Here is a 21,866-nt window from a genome sequence, read left to right on the forward strand (position 1 = left end):
GAAAAGGAGGCGCGAGAAAAAAGTGCGAAAGCGTCTCCCTCCCTCCCTCTCCTCTCCTCTCCTCTCCCTCCTCCTCCCCTCCTCGGCCATTATTAACGGACAAAACTTCGATGATTGCTTGGGAATTCGACACGCGATCATTCGAGACGCGATCATTTCCCTCCGAAAAAAAACATCTGCCCTCCTCCTTGTTTATTATGGTTTTTAATCGGCCGCCACGTACCCGATACGTAATTTATGACGCTGTGGATCGCGCGTCGAAAGTGAATCCGGAACTCGGTGTATGTAATTGAGATAAAAGGTGGGAAGGGGAGGGGAGGGGAGGGGAGGGGAGAGGGGGAGAAGGAAGCGTCGAAACGGCGGGAAAATTGATTCGAATTGCTCTTAATACGTGTTTTGCTACACGTTGCGACTTTTAGAAAGGGGGTTATTCGTGCACTTCGTACTTTAGCCACGTTAAGCTCGATTAACGCGAAGGGTTGTAATTAGACTGTAATTTGCGTTTCGCGAAAATTTGTATATATATATATATTTTTTTTTTTTTTTGTGAAAATATATATTTTCACAGGTATTTTCGGGGTTATGTTTTTTGAGTAATGGGATTTTATAAGCGAGATAGGATTAGCTTGATCTTGATAGATATTTTCGTATCTCGTTAACGAAGTAAACGAAATCTTTTAACGATGAATGAATATTTATGATGAATATTGATTAAGTTCAATTTTCTTGGGAATAAGAAATGATCAAAATGATCGATCAAATGCATCTCTATTAAGCAAAATTCGTGCAGAGATTTTTCATTTACTTTTCGAATAAAAAAATTTCTTATTGAACTGATTGTAACTTTATCTCTTAAACAGAAAATTATGATACAATAACAATAATCTCTTGAAAATATTTATATATAATTATGAGACAAAAATAAATTTAGTAATAATGGATGCTGTAGAATCCAATTTCTTAAGAATTTAATCACCTTCTATTCTTTAAAATCTAAAGATAGATTTTTAACCTTTTTTTTTTGTTTTTTATAAAAATAAATAATTCTCTTTACTATTTCTAAATAAATAAATAAATAAAAACTACTATAATATACATAAAAACTGCGTCTTTAAAAAAAAGAAATATCTAATTTACCAATTTACATAAGATGCATAATATAACTAAGAAAACAAAATATTTCGAAGACTGTTACAAACGATAATTTACAATTTTCCACGATTCCGATCTCGTGGATCGAAACAACTGGAAGAATGTCCCAAATTACTCTCATTAATAACACGGAAGAAACGTTTAAAATTAACCTTTCGTGCATTCAATCATTCTGATCGCATCCACAACGGGAAAGAAGTGATCAAAGACGATTTGCAACGATGTTCCAAAAAACGCGAAACTCTCTTTCCGAGAGTCGAGAATTTATCTCTTGTCGATGGCCCAACCTTTTTTGGACGGGAAGAATCGGGCCTTCCCCCCTCCCCCCTTTCGATGGCCTCGCAAATTACAGGATCGGGAAATTATAGGACACCCTATATAGCAAGTTGCGAAACGATCCACGCGAAACGTTTTTTTCAGGCGGAGAGGATTGATGGGTCCACGTGTCGTGAAAGTAGCGAAGAATCAGTGATCGATCGAAATTAGGTTATCACCGGAATCGTGTATTTTTTTTTTTTTTTTTTTCCCCGCGTTTAATAATTGCCGGAATTGATTTAACATGGATCCAGAACACGAAAGATACACGTTAATATGTAATACCGTTAAAAATTTATCTTAAATGATTCCTTTTCTCGACAGGATACAATTTTAATTACGGATAAAAATGTAACGCAAGTTGATTTATATCAAGGCTTTTTGGTAGTTGGTTGCGTAGATATCGTGATATCATGTATCACGATCCGTATGTTAAAATAATTTTAATATTCAATGTTACAAACGTAATTGTATCAATGGCCAGAGTTGTTGATAATCAGGATATCGATGAAATTGAAATGATCGAAGAATTCTTAAGAAAAATAGAAAATTTCTTTATCCACAACAAATTATAACTCTGTGATTGTATATGGTAATATTTATAATATTTATGTATACTAGATAAAGATGAATATTCTTTTAAAGATATATATATATATCAATTGATTGAAGAAAAATTGAAAATCTTCAAATATATTTCTCCATACTTTTTTTTGGTGAAGGAACATAAATGTTGACAAGGACTGTTTTCCTACGAATGCTTAAACAATTAATAATCGACAATAATTCCATAAAAGTGGTTTAATTTCTTCTGCGTGTTCCTTTTCTTTTAAAAAATGTTATGTTATAAATGGCGATCGATATTTCATGTATCTTTACTTCGAAATTATAAATTAAAACGGCGTTTTTTTAATCAAGCTGTCGCTGAAATTTGTCAAAGAATTGATAACTGTGATTTAAGTGACAAATTATTCCATTAAATTTTCGCTGATCTTCTTCATATATTTTCTTCAAACTCTTATACTATCATTAAATAAGTTCAACTTCAAAATTCATTTTAATCTTAAAGAATCAATAAATAATGTTAAAAACTTATTATCCTATTTATCTACTAATTATTTATAACTCTTTTGACAAAAAAAAAAATATTGATCATCTTCCAATCAATTCTCTATTTTATAAAATTGAAATTATATGCAAACTATATTTACAATGATATTTAACATACCAAAATTTTTTTTCTTAATCAAATTAGATATTACAATATATTTCAATATGCAATTACTTCTTATTATTTGAAATAAAATTAAACTTGTTTTGAAAATAATACGAATAAGATTTTCTCGAAAGAAATCATAGATTATATCAAATCCTTTTAAATACTTTGATAATTGATAAAAATTAAAAAGAAATTAAAAATATACATTACAATAATTTCAAAGCAGTTATTATCAACTATTAATTATCTCTACTTATTGTTTTACTTTTATACTAATATAAAATTTTTTAATATCATTTTTAAAAATAATATTTTTACAATGGATCTAAAAATATTAACTTGATATAAGTAACTTGAATACTATTGAATTACAATAAAATAAATGATAAAGATGAAGGTTAGGAGTGATAAAAACCAGAATTCAAATGATTATAATTAAAACAATGTATGTTTATTAATTTCTGCATGACGTGTAATCGATTTTTAAACAAAAACACCGTATATTTCATTATGTCTAAAAAAAAAAAAAGAAATTGCCTCTTAAACATAACAAATTATAATCTATAATAATAATAATAATAATAATAATAATAATAATAATAATAATAATAATGATGAAGATAATGATAATAATAATAATAATAATAATAATAATAATAATAATAATAATCATCCTTCTACTTTATGAGAATATAGTTTATCTCAGGTACAAAAATCAAGCCCTATCACAGATGTATCACTTAAAGCTTCATCACCTATTTACAGTACAATGAGATGAGAGAAGGAAACAGGGAGATAGAAAGAGAAAGAGAAAGGAAGAGAAAGAGAGAGATATAGAAATGTAGCATCTCGAGAAAACAGTGGTCCCAATTACGATTAATTACTTAATAAAAAAAAAAAAAAACGATTACATCAATCTATAATTATCGATCGAACACCTCGAACGAGGTTCAACAATTTTCAACGTATGGAAGACAAATGATTCGTCGTTTTCTCCCCTCCCATTCGCTCCTGCCACACACAGCGAAGCTTCTTCTTAAGCTTCTTCTTCACCAGAGAGGAACGGAAGTTGAATTAGCTTGTCAAAGTTCAAAGTCTTCAAAAATTATCGAACTTCATCGAAATCACCAAGGCCTCCAAACAGCGTTCGACGACTCCATAGACTCCCCGGACGAACTCGCCACACTGACAGGGCTTTGGGGAGGCGTGTAAACGTTCTGGGGTACGTTGATCATCACGTTGGTGGTTGGACTGACGGCTGGTGTCGTCTTGCTCACAGTGTTCGCAGTGGTGGATGCGACGGTGGTGGAGGTGGTGGTGGTGGTGGTGATGGTGGTGGTGGTGTTGTTATTGTTGGTGGTCCCAAGATTGGCCGAGGATGTTCCTTCGAGTCTTCGAAGGCAACCGCCGAGGTGTCTCATCAATTGTGCACCGGCAGCAGGGTGTACGGCGGCCGCGACAGGGGTGGAAAGGAACGAGGACACTTCCTGGGCGCACTGGGTGAACCCCTCCCTGAATCTGTCCGCGTAGCTGTTCTCCGGCGTGAGGGTGAGCCTCCTGGCAGCCCTGAGCGTGTGAAGGTGGCGGACAGTGAGCTCGAGAATGTCAGCCTTCTCCAACTTGGCCACGTTCTCCCCCTCGGCCTGAAGCGCGGTCACCATCAGATCCTTAAGCTCGTCCAGGCAACGATTGATCCTTGCCCGCCTCTTCCTCTCCAGCATCGGTTTCATCACCTTTCTGTACTGGTAAGTCCTCGACACCGGCTCCTCGTACTCCATACCACTGACAGGCGTGTAGCTGGTATGCGGTGCCATCGTTTGTCAGATTACTACTCCTCCTCACTTTCCACTTGTCACAAACAAAGCCCGTGTTCTTCCAATGGGAGGAACGTATTCGAGAAACTCGAAATGTTCCAATTCGGAACGATGATAATAATAATAATAATAATAATAATGATGATGATGATAATGATGATAACTCAAAAACGCGTTGGATATGCGTTGTAAGATAGTATATATATATATATATATATATAACGTGTGTGTTCTCGGAGTGCCGAGACCAGCGCACGATGCCGTGTTCACGTCGATTCTGAGTGGCTGGTGGGGACCGAGTGGCTACTTATACTCTCGACCGCTTCCCCCCACCAACTGTCCCACCCGCTGCCCCTTCCACGCCAGTCAGGGGACTGGTGGCGGGTAGAGGGGTGTCGGGCAGGGGAGACGGAAGGGGAGGAAACGCACGAGTGAACCCTGCAGCACAGCAGCCGGAGCGTATCGTGGGAAGCTCGCGGGCCGAACAGTTCCCACAGATCTGGGGGCCTGTTGGGCCCGGCACAGGTTCCCTCCACGCGTCTTCGCGTCTCTGTGTGTGTGTGTATATACGGTACACGGTTGTTCCTGTAGGTATTTGTGTGTGAGCATGGTCGAGTGGCGCAGGGGGGCCCCTTCGTTGGTGCCGGAGAAGGCGCAGGAGAGGACCTTTTCGTGCACACCTGCACGCACTCTCGCGGGGAGGGATGGAAGGGGATTTCTCGGGTGTGCTGCCGCTCTGTCGTTGCCTCTGCTTCTCTCCTACTACTGTTTTACCCCTGCGCTACACCCGTGGCCCCTGGCCCATCGTGTCAAAAGCGGGTGCAGGGGAGTCAAGATCAGGGGAAAAAAGAAGCGGCGAGCACACGCCATGACGCGCGACCAGCACGAGGACGACCCGCGCGATCCGCTCAACCGATCCGAACCGATCTCTCTCTCTCCTTCTTCTTCTTCTCCTTCTTCTTCTTCTTCTTGGCTCTCTTCGCTGCTTCTCTCGTTCGTCGCTTTTGTTCGAGCCTATGCTCGAGGCGAGTCGAAGTCGAGAACGATATTGTTTCGCTGATTCTATCATACGATATATATTGTTCGAGAATGATCTTTTTGGAACGTGAATAGTAAATATAATATATATAAATTAAACGATTAATTTAAGAAGTTTTTTTATCAAGATCAAAATAATAATAGCAAATAATGGACAATTTATGAAGTGAAAAATAAATCATTGAATTGCAAATAAATTTATTTTTCGTATGAAATATATGTATTGCATAATAAAGATAATTTAAAGAGTTAAATATAATTGTAAAATTGAAAAAACAATATAAAAAATATTTTTCCTGTCATAAAATATTGCTTTTTTGTATAATTATCAAAATGAATATTTTCTTTTACATTTTTTCAAAGATTTTTATATTTTTGCTTCGATTCTAACATTGATCAATGAATCTTCCCGAGTGTAACGTAATCAAGTAATCGCACTGTAATCAATATGTCTTTTTTTATTCATCGAATCAACATTTTAAATTGTCAATTAATCGATTTATTTTTTTTAAATTCGTCTCTCATGAAAACATTCTCTTATACGTGTCTCATTTATGCACATCACAGAATAAGAAAAAGTTGCGAAATATTTTTTCCTCCTCGCTTTTGAACCAGATAAACAGCGTGTACTTATATTAAAAGGGAATCGTGCATCTGTATCTGTGCAAATCGTAAACATCGTGTCGATCGTTCTTTAACATTTTGTCTCCTTTTAACATTTTTATCGACAGAGAAACGATGACGATTGATCATTTACCATTCGAGTAATAGACATATTATTCGATTTGATGATCAATAAGTTGACATTGAGTGAAATTTTTTTAAATAAATTAATATTCCAAAATAATCGTCACTGATCGAGAAGAAGAGAAATGTTGGCCAACATTTTTTGACTTTCACGAAAACACTTTCGCCCCGGGGACATCAATTAAAAAAATTTTCATATCTTTGCCACGCATCGATCAACGAATAATCCATTTTCTTTGACAGCAATTCCATGTGATAATTAACTCGTCAAATAACATCGAGACGAAGAGATATTACGATCCAATATGTGAAACATATATTCATTTTTATTAATTTAAGCATTCATACATAATGTTCGAAGGAAGAGGCGGATTCTACCATTTTTGGATTCTCAGAATTAATTTCTCGTTACTTATATCAATATTTATATACAAATTTTATGATAAACACGCGTTATAACACGAATATTATTAAAATCATGTTATTCACGAATTTATTTCATATTATTTCCAATTCCAAAGAAATCGTAAAAATAATCTCAAACAGAAGCAATTATAATGCAATACATATTTATTCTACATATATAAACTAGACGATCCTCCTTAAATGAAATTTTTTTCAAATTTTTTTCAAAAATAAATATTTATCTAAATAACTAATATTTAGATAAATATTATTTCGACACAATCTCGACACATCGTTCCAAATCGAAGATCCTCGTTTCGAATCATGCAACGACAAAAGGATTAACGAGCCAAGAAGATGGCAGAAACTTCTCACACAACCTTTTATTCGCCTAACCTAACCTGCCAACGTTACAATCTCCCCATGATGCAACCCATCAGAGATCACCATTCTCGTCATCGTGGACGACGTGGACGTGCGGTGCAATAGCACGCGGCACTTGTCGGCACGCTAGACACTCGTATCGACATCGAATTTTCGATAAGAAACGAGTTCTCCCCGAGGGACGGTTTATTTTTTTTTTTTTTTTTTCCTTTTTGCGCGCGCCAGCTAAGCGGATGATGGTCCGCGCTCGCTTTGACCGGTTTATCGGAATCCAACCGGCTCGTTGCGTCGCTAGAGAGGAGCCACGACACTTGTTGATTCACTGGAATACCACCGACAAGGAGCACGTGTCGCCACCACTCTTGAGCGCCCCGCCGCCTCCGCTGAATCACGACTTGGCGAACTGGTCGAGCGTTTGCTGGACCAGTTTCTAATTCTCCCCGATGTTGAACAATTGAAAAACAGCGGCGCGATCGATCTTTCGATTTGAAGCTCTCGTGGCACAGGAAATATTTGGCACAGTTTGAGTAGATTTTTGTCGATCGATCGATCGAAAGATTTTGGAGGTTAGGTTAACATGGAAGGTGTGTGGGATAATTGAAATGATTGGTCGAGTGAAATATTCGACGCGTATTTTGAATTTTAGAATTGTAGTAGGTGTAGTGGAATAATTGAAATAACTTTCTTTGAATTTACTAGCTGAATGAAATATTTGACACGAGGTATTTCGAGCTTTCGTGTAATCGATGAGTCACAGTTAATCTAAAAGAAGATTAGATTGTTCGTACGTCCAGTTTTCTTTAATAATCTTGTGTCTTTATCTTTATTCGTAGCAAACGAATAATCGCTAAATATAATTATTCCAATATATTAACTTTATATAAAAATTTAACTTTGAACAAAAATTATTATTTCAAGTATTTCATTATTCAAATATTACGTAATATTTCGAATAACAAAAATAATTCAAATAATTAATACCAATCTATCTATCCAAAATTCTCTATGAGAAATAAAGAAAAAAATGAATTTATTTTTGTGATTTACAATTCCAATTCCAATTATTCTCCTCCTTTTGCCACTCATCAGAAGACCAGTTCGACGTTAGAAAAGGGTTCGAGCAACCGGTTTCCAGATTGCTGAGATCGGACTCGGCAGTCGATTTTTCGAATTAAGCGTGCGATCTTAATGACCGACAGCCCGTCCCTGGCGCAGGCCGCTTGGACAGGTTTCGCTTGCGGGACATAACGAGGTGTTTAGCCCTTTTAGAAAGGCCAAACACGAGTGGGTTGGCCGGGTATTTACAAAGCTTTCCCTCTAAACTGGAAAACCTGATCGAAAACTATGATATATATTTTTTCCATTTTGTGAATTTGTTTCTGTTCTGGATATAGATGGACGTTAAAGAACAGATGCGAAGAATACATCCATTTTATCAGTTTTTGAATAATTATACGTGATGTATAATTGAGAAAAATTTTAGGATACATTATCGAAAACAAATGATTCGTTATATATCTTATTTCTCTTGATTCTGATCGTTTAATAAATTTCTTATTTTAAATAATGTTTACATCATTTCTTTAATTTTTTGATCTATTGTGGTTATATTAGCAAGATTTAGATCTCACTTAGAAATGAAACAAAGAGATTCTATGTTACGAAACTTGATTCAAAGTTAAGAAATACAGATAGGAATTATATTTAGATCTAAATATTAGAAAAGTGGTTTTAGGAAACGGAAATTCCAAAGTAGAAATTCCACGTAAATGAAGCAACAAATAAAATAAGAAACATCAAAATACTTTAAGTATCGTTATACTATAATTAAACTAAGAATATTATCTATACCAAATAAGATTATTTAAAGATTAACAACAAGTTAAAACAACAAATAAAAATTAATTCCATAAAAAGTAAAATAAAATTGAATTAAAATAAGAATAACAAATAACTTAACTGCCTGGAAAAAAAATATATAAAACTTTTTCAAAAATTCATTACCTTTCGTGTGCTTTCCTTATTAGGCTCTCACTCACGATATCAAAAAAAGAAAGAAACAAAACAATAAAAAGAAATATATATATATGCAACTAAAAGAAAAATATATGTAATTACAAATAGCAAAATACACACATATCACTTCATATATTCTGACACTTTGACAAATAATAAGAGAAACACACCTAAGTCTAAGTGCCTCTATCTCGCACTCTATTATCTATGACACGCGGCGTGTTCGATACAATTGTGCCGGACTCGGCACAATATATTTTCGCGTTCGTTTTGGCATTGTGCCGGAATTCTCGGTTACGCTGAAATAATTTCGTCAGCCGCGGTACCGATGTGTCATCTATTTTATTATTAATGCGCCCGCATCAATGGCCGACTCCGATCATCGTTGTTAAATTTAATTTTAAATCGTACGAGATCCTTCTCAATTTGGCGATTATATTATATGCTTTTATTAATCGAGGGTCGATGATTCATTTGATATTTTTAAATAACACGCCGCAACGTGAAACAATAGCTTGTATAATAATCTCTTTATTTATGGACCCATGTGTTTTAATAAGGCTATAAAACGATCGAATACGATCGATTTAAGAATAACTTAAAAATTAAAGGATCGAATTATCGTTTATTTATTTTATTGGATATGAGAAATAATTGTTAATAATGTTAGAAGATAATTGTTGTAGTAATTACCAAATTGTTCGAATTAAAAAGAAATATGATTAACTCTTGTAAATTCGAATAATTTATTTCCATATAATTCCTCGTGTCATCCTTGCTCCCCATATTATTGATATTACTCTTTTCTTAAATATCAAGTACTACGATAAATATTTTGTTACCCAAAGATCATTTATCATATTTATCATTATCATTAGACTTAAAAAAAAATTAAAAATTTCATCGATATATCCTCATATATTCCCATCTCGTTCAACATACAATCCATATCGTCAACGATAGCACGAAATCCTTCCAATGGAACTACAGTTACGTCAATTTGCACAACGAGTCCCGGGCTATAGGATCGCGAAACAGGTGCACGTGTCATCATTAATTTCCTCGTGACAGAACGATCCCGCTGAGGAGAGAGAGAGAGAAAGAGAAAAAGAACACTGTACTAACCTTTTAAAGGCTTTAAACGTTTCCATCGCGATGAAACGTGATTTTTTTTTTTTTTTTTTTTTTTTTTCCTCTCCAAACCGATTGATATAATGTTTCCAACGTTGAGGACGAGGCATTAGCATGAATGCAGGCACGCCACTAAAAAGAGAGAGATACCGGTAGGATAATTACACTGATTGGTCGTCCGAGCCGGATATGGTGGATGTTCTCCCTCTCTCTCTCTCTCATTTTCGCGCGCGCGCGCGCACGCGACCGTGTGCCTGTTAAGTTGAACGAAACGAGTGTTATCCGCGATGGCATGCCGCTATCATCGGGACATCGGCTCTACGTTGTTATTAATCGTATTAACAACCCTGCTATCATACTATCTTGACCACCGATCGGATATGTATAGTTGCTCGTCGCTGATTTTAAACATGATCTTTTTGAGTTTTATGATCGAATAGATTTGTAATTTTGCGTAATGGGCGTAGAGATATATTGCAGACTTGAGATATCAATTGACTTTTCTTTTTTTGGCGTTGATAACTAGAGAGGATATTCCTAGATAGACCTCGCGTCTTATGGAATTTATATTTTTTTTCATATAAAGTGGGAGCTATTCTAAAGGCCAAAAGAAATACAAAAATATCTCTTATTTATCGGAATTATTAATAAGAAATTTATGTTCGATGGAGAAAGAGAAAGAGTGAAAAAGAATTATTTTCTCTAATTATCTTCTAAAAAAATAGAGGAAAAAATAAAACTCTACCCTAACCTCAAAACTACTACTACAATTACCATTCCAAATTCGCACAACCGAGAATCGCACAGATCCAAAGAAAGAAATACGGGCAGAACAAGTAGAAAAGTTATGCCTATAGAAGAAAAATTACCTGAACGGGGCAATCAATATCGTCCAACGAAGCGAGTCCAAGGCATCGAACGGAGTCGCCCCATGTTTACCGAAAAATCGTGAACGGCGCAGATCGAAGCGTCTTATTCCTTCTCCCTCTTCCGATCCAAGCCTTGTGTAAGCTTTGCTTACTACAAACCGGTAGTAGTATACGGTAACCGAGACAATCAGGCCGGTGTAACGCGGAATCACGGTAGAGAAGGTGTAAGGAGAAGGCCGCACCACCGGAGTAGCACAGCCGCACCACCATCAGTTCACCGACGCCTAATTCGGAACGTGCTGGTATACGAAACGCTTCCGCACTGCGTTCATCGTCTCCCTCTTCTCCATCCTCGCCGCGAAAACGGTTGTATATAGCTCCGTCTCGCTCCCATCCGCGCGGCAAACCGTGCTCGAACCCCGTACACGAGGTTCAGATTCTCCGTCCTCGTCCAGCCAAGCAGGATGGGTGTACAGCCACCGAAATTCCTCCGCACACTCGTACACCGTTGGCTCGTGCTACGAGAAACGTGGGAAGATTCTCAGGCCCGAAGGAAGCCTGAACACGTCCCCACCACGTGCAAGGGGAACACGCGTTCGTAACCGTCTGCGTGGCCTTTGTGTGCATGCGCGGCCGTGTGTTGCACGTTAACGGTGTGGCGCACGTACACGCGTGCCCTCTTCGGTGTGCGCGCGTGTATGAGAACACGGTGAGAGGCAATGCGTGCTCCGTCTCGCTCGCTCTCCCACCACCGATCGTGCATTGTGCACCCAGCCGTGAGTCCTCTTTGTGCCGGTAGAAGAGGAACCAACCTGGCCGGTAATGTAACCTTAGCGTGGCCCCATTGCCGCTTGTTGTGCGCATAATACGACGCTATTGTACCGAGCACGGGCCATATTGTTGGCCACATCTTCTCGGCCGGCACCCTACTGCCGCGCCAAATATCCCCTTTCCTTCGCTTTTCTTGCCTACTTCTTCGTTTTGCCGAGGTTCTGTCTCTCTGTTGCGCTCTTGTCTTCGTCGATTTCGAGTCTGGCGAGGGGAGATGATTATGTAGGGGTTGAACATTATGAGGGTTCGTAGGCTCGTATAGTGTGCGCAGCAAGGCTTTTGTTCTTGTTGCTTTTTGGTGTCGCGTTGTTGACACGGCTTGGATTAGGGTGAGATGATATTTTCGTAATTGGATGGGAAAGTAATTTCGATGACTTTGTTTGGACGTACTATGTCCAGGCATAGAAGTCTTCGTTCAATTTGTTTTTTAGTGATCAACTTATTTTTCTAATAAGATTTCTTGTGAATAGTCTGCTGTAGAAAATATCTCTAGGCAAAATTATATTTAAAAGAGAATTGGTTTCTTTTCTCAAACAAATTATAATTTGTTACTTCGATTCAACAATAAACAAAGGATATTCGAACTTTTTTTAAATTAAAAAATTTCGTACGAAATTCACACTACAAATTTTTCCAGAAAATTGAAAAATATTGGACATTACATGTTTTATGTAAAAATATTTTCAACAAAATAAGTCACTTCATAATAATAATTATTTCAAGATTATACATCCCACTTAATCACCGTTAACACATTGTAGATTGACATTCGCAATGAACCGCAAAAAAATCTAAAGCAACCGTAACGAATCCACTTAACCCATTGCATCGGCCGACCTAACCCTTTCCATGTTCAGCTAGTCGATAACAATCGCACGCTTCCATCCAAGCATAGCCCGAGTGACCCATTTACCGTGACGCCTATAGGCGTTCACAGCACGCTATCCGCATTTAGCAGACGAATTCTCCGTGGCAAAAAGTGCACGTAGAGTGAAATCAAATCCTACAGTTGGATGTCGATATCGCCCATTAAACTTTCTCTCTGGATTATTGGATTTTTAACAAATCAACGTGATAAATGCATATTGTTAGAAAATATGTACGTATTAAAATTCTTTATTTTTCCGAATTTATACGAACAAACCGTTTAAAACTTAATGTTGCACGATATAATATTTTAACAAAACATTCAAATTTTAGCGATAAAAAGAATTTTTTCCTCACTCTGGTCTGTTGCAGCATTTTTGTAACAGACTGTACACACGTATTTGTACTTTAATTTTCTTCTTTTCAGAAATATTAATATTTAAATGCTGTAGTAGTAATATTTAAAAGTAAAATTACATGTAGTACATCCTATTTGACAAGTTTTTCTTTAATGAACAGTTCTTATATGTGTTTACACGATACGCAGGGAAATAATTTACACGTTTATGGACGTATTGCAAATTTTGCAGATCGGCTAAATCGTTAAAAAGATTCAATTACTTTCGTTCGACATCGCGACAAGAACTGGTAAGTAATTATGTATGAATTAAAATAACCAACAAGAGCGTTTAATCGGAAATGTTTCATGCTTCGAATATTTACGAACAAATATTTATGTATCCGGATTATCCAACTGTCTCGAATCTGGCACGAATACCAACTTAACTAAGATTAATAAATATAATGAAAAAATATTCTTTATTATTGTATGCCAGTATTAATACGATTTCCTTCTCTCTCTCTCTCTCTCTCTCTCTCTCTCTCTCTCTTTCTATCAATCCTGCAATTAAAATAAATTCAAGTCGAAGTGACGATCGATTTTACTTCTTCTGCAGATATCCTTGGGAATTTGAATAGCTATATTAATCTGCAATCCGTATTGGAGTGATTTCCGTGGGCAAAAATTCGAGCTTTTTTTACGACGTACACTTAAATAGCAACAGGGATTAACGGAGAAGCGTGAAAACCGATTATCAAACATTATCAAACATCGTTAAACATCGTCAAACATCATCAATACACGTCGAAAATGATTAAAGAAAAGTTTGAAAAATTCTGACGATGGATTCTATATCCCGAATACACAACAATCCTGATGTTATGCACGAGAGCAAGAAAATCAACCATTTCCACGAAGATCTTTCGTTCCTTCACGAAGGAATTTTCGCTTTTTTTTCCCCCTTTCTTTCTCTCTTATTTCTCGACCGCCTCGTTTTTTCCCCCTCTCCCTCCGACTTCATTATCGGTATTGGATTAATGGCCGATTCTGGTAGCGGGGATCAGGTATTTCTGACTCGTTTGCGCGATGAATAATCGGGCATTAAGTCGAACGGATTCTTCTTCCTACTTCGAACGGCCACGGAGGCGGTCTTTTTAATCGACTTCACGTTAACGCCGCGATCGCGTAGCAGCAACACCTGTGAAAGCAAAAAGTGGCGGCGCTGTTACTTCTTCACACCGTTAATGGATGTTTATTTTCAAGCCGCGATACCTTTCCCGCTCCGATCGAGGCGGGAGGATAAGGATTCGACGGTCAACGTCCATCGGCCTCGATATGGATAAATATTCGTTCGACGGCCGTTTAGATCGTGAGATCTTGGATCTGGTCCACCGATCCGTGATCGAGATGATCGAGATCATCCTTTTATTTCTTGTTTTCGATGGATTGAAGAGAGGTTTATTCTTCGACGATGGATTTTAATGTTGGTATTATTATATGGGGCGTTATTATGGTGAATATTTATTTATCATACGATCATGTATGTAACGGCAAATAGCAATTTTGAATAAAATTACGATAAAAATTACGATTAATCGAAATTTCGAGAGAAATATTTTTGAATTTAAACTTCTTTCTCATCAATCTTCTTCGGAATGTTTAAAAAAATTAAGAATATTTTACGATACTTGATATACAATGAAATCTGTTTTACTAATCTGTTGAAATAAATCTAAGCGATCTATTACCAAGAACTTATCTACTAAAATAAACTGAATACATTATATAACGTGTCGCACATGTGCGACATTGTTCTACTGTTAAAACAGCCGAGACGTACGCTTCATTTATTTTTGTAATCAGAAAATGGTAAACGCATATGTGACATAAGTTGTGTATGTTACAACAAAAATCTAATGCGTCAATCACACAATCACTGTGTTTTAACATTTAACAAAAAAAGTGACATACATTTCGTCAAATTTTACCAAATTAAATTTTATAAAGAAAACTACTCTATTTGAATATACAACAAAACTTAGAACGCGCAAAGTAAAGCAAATCGCTTTCATTTCTTGAAATAAAAATCTATAATCTATTCATGTTCAAATAATTTTATATATATATATAAAAATTGAAACCAATGTAATTCACGATTTAATGGATTAACATATTCGAAGTGGATATCCAACGATACCTTCACCCGCAAATGGGCATCTGTTACATGCCATTCCATCTCCACTCGTCTTAAAACGTCCCTTAATAGCGGAACCATGGCTCCTTTGATGTCGTCCGCGATCGGACGACAACCCAGAGATTTTTTTTTATTCGTCGAACCGGTCGACTTCCGCGGGAACGAAGCGCTCTCTCTCTCTCTCTCTCTCTCTCTCTCTCTCCCTCCCTATCTCGATTTAATTATCAAAAGCCACCGATTTCGACGTTGCAGTCAAATTCACTTGCTCCGACCATGCGTGTGACTTTCACCTTTCGATCCTTTCGAGATTGAGAGGTAAGATCGATTTTTAAGAAGCTTGCGTAACGCGTGCACGCACGGGCGAAACACGGGCAGAACTTTGTCGCACGAATTAGTCATGGATCGAGAAGAGCGGGAAGGAAAATCTTTAAACCTTTCGCGTGCGCATGCGCGGTATGAGGTTAGAGAGGCAACATGGCGGCGTAAAATTTGAAGGATAAAGTGTTAAAGTGGATACTTTTACGTTAAAGTTGTTGAAAATTGAGGAAGAGAGGAAGATTTAAGAAGATTCTGTATATTATGATCGTTTCTGTATATAATTGCAGAATGTTGCCTCGTTGATCGTTTGTTTCGAAGAGTTTTTAATATGAAAGAATTAAATATACCGAGATATCGAATAATTTTATCAATATTTAAACACGATTATTTTATTTATTTACTTAATTTCTTTATTTTGACTTTGTTGAATTCTCTCGAAAAGCTTCGTAATTTCATTAATAATTTGTTAATTACCCTTCCCTTTTTCAAATATCTTCAATACTTTTGTATTTATATCCGAAAAAAAAATAAATGAATTATTTCAATCAACTACTTAATAATAAGTAGACCATCAACAAATATTTCCAATAAAAAATTCTGAAAAAAAAAAAATACTTCTTGTAAAATTCTGAAAGAACTACTTCTTGCCCAACTTCGAGGATGCAATAATAAAATTTCTTATATATTTTCCAGCGTTCAAAAGTAGCCCGAAAGCGTCCGAAAGCCATTTTGTTTCGAAACGGGTTGAAACCGTATATTTTATTCAATTGTAATTGAACAGGTTGGCAAGAAAGAACCGCAAACAGCAGACGGCATCACGCGAGGCCCTTCGTTCCGATAAAAATGACCGCGTGACCTGTTTAGCTCGGCTCGATTACCGGTGTGCGATCCATCACACCTGGCTATCAGAATCGTATCAGAGGCGACAGGGTGGCGAAGAATCGGCCAATCATTCCGTGTCGTCGAAAAGAAATTCACCGTGGAATCGACATCGAGGCAAGGGTATAGAGAGAGAGAAAGAGAGAGAAAGAGAGAGAGAGAGGAAAGGAGGGGTGGAATATTTCGCGGTTCGCATTTTTCGATGCACGCGTACCGTTATTTTCGCGGTAATCGTGTCCCATCGTTTCCACGGCCCGGTTCCTCCTCTCTTTCTGGTGCAGGAAACCACCTGCTTCGCGTACACACTCGACTCGAATTAACGTTGATGTTGACTGAAAGGTTACTCGTACAACGGTCCCCTGCCGGGGCCGCGTGCCTTTATTTTTGATTCTTCTCTTCTACAAGCGTATCGATGTGCTTGTTTGTAATATTGATATCGTTTATTCCGATATCATGCTTGTTCAAATTAATTTGATCCTCGATCGGATAAAATCGAGAAATAAAAAGAAAAAAATTATATCGCGGATCTTTGCAGTTATGTATATTTTCGTATCGGATTGTAAGTTTTTTATTTCTTTCAATTTAATTTTACGGCAATTTCAATTGTTCGTCTTAATAAAAATAATAAGTAACGAATTAAATTTGTCAACTTTATGAATTATCTCGTATAAAATATGATGTAAAAACTTGATGAAATCAATATTATTTTTCGTTTTCATAACGAATAGAAATAAATCTATACATGAAAGTGTAAATTGTAATATAATTTCAAAATTTCAAACCTAACTAATGAAAAAATTCCAAAAATTTAATAAAATCCAACTTTTCAAATAGCAACAGATAACAATAAATCTATCTATCAATTATCTATAATTTAGAAATTTCAATAATCGCGAATACATCTTAATTCAAAACTATAATCTATCCTAACCTACAAATTTTGCGAAGCATAAAACCATAAATTTATATACAAACAAACAAACAGAAGAATTTTAGTAAAAGATTTAAAAACAAGAACAAACCAAGCCACAACGTCTAATTAATTAAATTGCAAAAGTCCACAAATGGAAAAGCCAATTAATATTATCTTTCCTATCAAACCCCCTTTTTTCTCAATCTCTCCTTCGATAATCTTCCCATCTTTCCTTAAATCCCCATCGATCCACGGATTTAATTAATTGCAAATTGACCAGAATTTCCGACAGGAATTCCAAGATCGCGTATAATAGGATTACAGGAGGAACAAGTTTCCCCTCCTTCGATTTTACACGGTAAAAATAATTCTAAACGAGCATTGGGAGGGAGGGAGGGAGGAACTAATTAACAACCGCTACTGGTTAAACGTTAGAGGACCCAAGAAACACTCGGGGACCCAGGCCTCGTCATCTAAGATATTTCTTTTTCTTTTTCTTTTTTTTTTTTTTTTTTTTTTTCGTTAAAAAAAACAAGCCGACACCGCTTTCTGCTTTCGCCCCGTTTCCATTAACGTTTCGAGTCTTAATTATACCGACGTTTTCTTCCTTGACGTTTTCCCATTAAAAGGAATATATACGCGCGGCAGGGCGGTGGTTGTAAATTGTAACACGGATTTTGTGGGTTAAGAGGGTTAATTTCTGGACGAATTTCTGTCTCTCTTTTTATCTTATCTCTATCTGAGAAGAATTCGAAAGATTTTTAAAATTTTGAAAAGTGTAAAAATTCATTTATACAGAGTTTAGAATATATTATTATTATTCAATGGACGTGTACTTGCTCTAAATTAACCAGGATCCTTTTAAGACAAATTAATTATTTCGTAATAAATGGATAACAAAGTGTAATCTACATTTTTTAATTTACAAATAAATCACAACACAATATTTTATTTCATAAATAAGAAAATACGAAAGTTTAACACGAGTTAGGAACGATTCACCGGCCATCCTGATTGCCTCAAATCATCAATTTTCAAAGGAGAAAAGAATAAAAACAGAATAATACGATTAACACAAAATTAAAATAAAAAATAAATACTACGTTAATTCAAAGTGTAAATAATTCTATCTTTCCAAAAAAGAAAAGAAAAAGTAAAAAATAAAAAATTACCTCCATCGTCCATACACTTCACCAACCCAATTTCCCAATCCCATCCCCAAAATATCGGCTCAACATCCAACCACAGAAGCAAACCACGCGCGTGTAAATCGCAGCACAAGCTCAGCACACGAGCAGCACACGAACAGCACGCATTTCTTCTCCCTCCTTCACGGAATCACGGATGCTCCTCCATTTCCGATCCGGCAAAAGAGCGTCCCTCCTCCCCTTCCCCCTCCCTCCAATGAAGGCAAACGAGCGAGAGAAGAATGGGGCGACCCGATTCAGGGCGGCCTACGACACACTTGCGGGGCTTTTCTGGCCCCCTCGCCAGAAACACGGGGTGGATCGAGAAAGGGCGACCCTTGGCCTGGCCCGCCGCCTTCAACACGGGAAGATTCCGATCGACCCGTTCCCACGAACCTGGAGACACACCACCTGTGCTCTGGAAACGAGGATCGTTCGACCAACCCCCGATTGCAAACGAGCAGTCGTCGAGGGGACGATTGTCCTGATTTTCGAGACTAATTTCGGCTTGGGGTGGGTGGGGTGAGGGGCGTTGCACGACAGGGTAGCAAGGGATTCGTTCGAAATTGCATCTTTCGCAATTGTTGGAGAGAGTGTTATTTATTTAAGTGAGGAATTAAGTGAGGATTCGTGAAGTGTAGAAAGGAATTACAATTAACTCTTCAGAGAGGAGAATTAAAAAAAAGGTTGGATGATCGGATTTCGAGTCACATCGCCCTACGTTCCACTTTCCATATTTGGGGGGGGGGAAAAAAAAGAAAAGAGAAAGGAAAACATCGGCACGATTAAAACTTAAAATCACGCGTTACTTATCCAATTATACGTAAATTGTCTCACACGGATCACAACAATTTACCACGCTCTTAAATAAAGCCTCGAGAAAACAAAAATAACACGCACCACGCGTGTCCACCAAGAATCGTTAAAATTCTTCTCGAGCCCTGTCGTTAAAAACTTCCGTAAAACTGTCCGATACTTTCCCGTCTATATATATATATATATATGTGTGTGTGTGTGTGTGTGTGTGTGTACGTGGCATATATAATATTTCGAATTTTGGTGATATACATCGTCAACAACAACACAGCTCGGCCGAATTCGTTATCTGAAACGAAAAATTCTGGAACTAATGGATTGCCCGATAAAAGAAAGCTCGAAGCGGTTTTGCGAACGATTTGCGCAAGAAACGGCAGCGGTATTTATATTGGTGAATTCCAAATACGTATTTCTACATACAGGGTGTGTCGTGTAACTGTAATCTTTTAAAATATGTAATATTTTTCTCTTTCCTAAAATATTATTATATTGGTGGAATTGGTCAATCTCGATTTTTTGCAGTTCTCTGAAAGAAATTTCAAAATTGATTTACCCCAAAGACGAAAGAAAAAAAAAAATTGTAAATAATACAGATAGAATGATCTTTTTATCATATATTTCACCTTTATCCAATCGAGATTTCAAAATTAATTTTCATTTCGTTGCTTCATTTCGAAAATGAATTCATCTCAAAAAAATTCTGTCCTCTTTCTTTTTCTTGTAGCACTAATTACACGACACCCTGTATATAGATACACAATTATGCCCGCTTCATATTTGTCCCGTTGGTTTCACCCGTAATTCGAACATATGATTTACAGGGTCCCCAAGAGGCTGCCTATAAAGGTGGAGTTGTACAATTTTGACGATCTTTCCAGCAAAAACATAACGTTTCCAAAACTGAAATTTGCATACATTGTATACAAATTGCTCGAAAAGGTAAGGTAAGGTATATCGGAACCAATAAACTTCGAGTTTTAATAAACCGCTTCGAGGTTCTTGTAAATTCTTGTAAATTCTTGTCTTGTAAATTTTTTTCTTTATTTGTAAATAACACCGTTGAAGGAAGACGAGGTAGGGTTTTTTGGAAAAATTATCAGCTGTACGCGGTTGTTTTCGTAATTATTAATATTGTTCCATCCTATTTGATGAAATTTGATATTCGAGATCGATTTTTTTAATTTTTTAATTTTTTATTTTTCGTCTCGTTGTGATTTTATGATTTTTGTCTCGAAATTTTTAGACATACGAATATTATGATAATTTTGGATAGAAAGTTTTTGAGGTTCAAGGTTTTCATGGAAAAAGGTTTTCTTCTTACTAATATGGATGTTTTTGGTATTAAGAAAATACGTGGAAAAAAGTAGTTTGTATGCCTGCCTCTAATTTGTTGATATTAATTTGTCAAAAATAGTGTTGCATTCAATAAATATTCAAAAATTTAACAGAATATGTTAGCTGATTATAAAGATACCTTATGCAATATATCTGGATTGACGACATATTTCAGAATTAATTAGATTTGATTAGATAAAATTGTATTTAGCTACAAAAAGTTTCGATATTTATTTTCAATCATATCATTCGGTTTTATTGACTGAATTAAGATTGCATATATACGTGCACACACACACAGACACACACACACAACCTTGACACGTGTCATTCTTCATCTAAATCTCCACGTGGCAACGTGCAACGAAATACTGTAAACTATAAGAAATATCAGCATGTAAATGAATACTATGTATATCTTAATGTATCTTAATCTTCTCACGAATCTTCTTCGCAGAATCATTTCTCAATTCCGCACTCTTTCATCCGATACTTTAAAATAAACACGGATCGTTCATTCTGCTAAACAATTCACCAAGAAAATCTATTCCACTCTCGTCAAACATGACAATATTAGCATAATGAATATATTTTGCTTTAGATATTCCACGTAATATAACCTGTTTATTTATCATTGTCTTCGCGATGGAAGAAGACAAGATGCGATGTAAAAAATGAATAAAACGATTAACTTATTAATATTCATCTTTTTAAATTAGAAAAATGAAATTTTTACGTTTTCAAAATATAAATAATTGTAACGTAATCCGATAAAATCGTACAAATTTCGATAAAATACAAATTCAATTTAGATTATTTATTTGAATCGTGTTATATTTTCACAATTTTTAAATATATGTTATATTATATTAGATATTGTCAATCTTGTCAAAATTCTTAAAAATTTCACAGCGCGTGAATATATATATAATACATAAAAATTAAAAAAAGAAATTAATCTGTTCCTTTAATTCTGAAAAAAAAAAAAAAAAAATTACTGAAAAATACACCTTGCTTCTTTTCTCACCAATTCAATTCTATGCAACATTCTATTTGCATAATTTCGTAAATATATTTTCGGCATCATTTTTTCCTT

General features: G+C 36.2%; 2 protein-coding genes across 8 annotated transcripts in view; both read right to left on the reverse strand.

Moving 5' to 3' along the window:
* The window catches only part of LOC122715587 (tubulin polyglutamylase TTLL4), a 179,688-nt gene that overhangs the window by 5,311 nt on the left and 152,511 nt on the right, over positions 1-21,866 (reverse strand). The window contains exon 1 of one of the 7 annotated variants that reach the window (XM_043937880.1): positions 18,605-18,686. The exons of 4 other annotated variants lie outside the window; for them this stretch is intronic. The gene's annotated coding sequence lies outside the window, so the exon portion shown is untranslated. Of the gene's footprint in view, positions 1-9,078; positions 9,183-11,090; positions 11,595-18,604; positions 18,687-21,866 lie in introns of those variants that run through there. 2 more of the 7 variants (XM_043937879.1, XM_043937881.1) reach the window with 2 other exon arrangements.
* Positions 3,266-4,747, reverse strand: LOC122715588 (enhancer of split mbeta protein-like). Its single transcript, XM_043937882.1, has one exon. The coding sequence runs from the start codon at positions 4,498-4,500 to the stop codon at positions 3,811-3,813; it is 690 nt and encodes a 229-aa protein (XP_043793817.1). The 5' UTR covers positions 4,501-4,747; the 3' UTR covers positions 3,266-3,810.

The sequence above is a fragment of the Apis laboriosa genome, unplaced genomic scaffold (genome assembly GCF_014066325.1).
Source record: "Apis laboriosa isolate Shangri-la unplaced genomic scaffold, ASM1406632v1 scaffold38_cov145, whole genome shotgun sequence".
Taxonomy (NCBI): Eukaryota; Metazoa; Arthropoda; class Insecta; order Hymenoptera; family Apidae; genus Apis; species Apis laboriosa.

Bases quoted from the DNA above. Each gene is read 5' to 3' on its own strand.
- LOC122715588 (XM_043937882.1), bottom strand. From the start codon at position 4,500: ATGGCACCGCATACCAGCTACACGCCTGTCAGTGGTATGGAGTACGAG.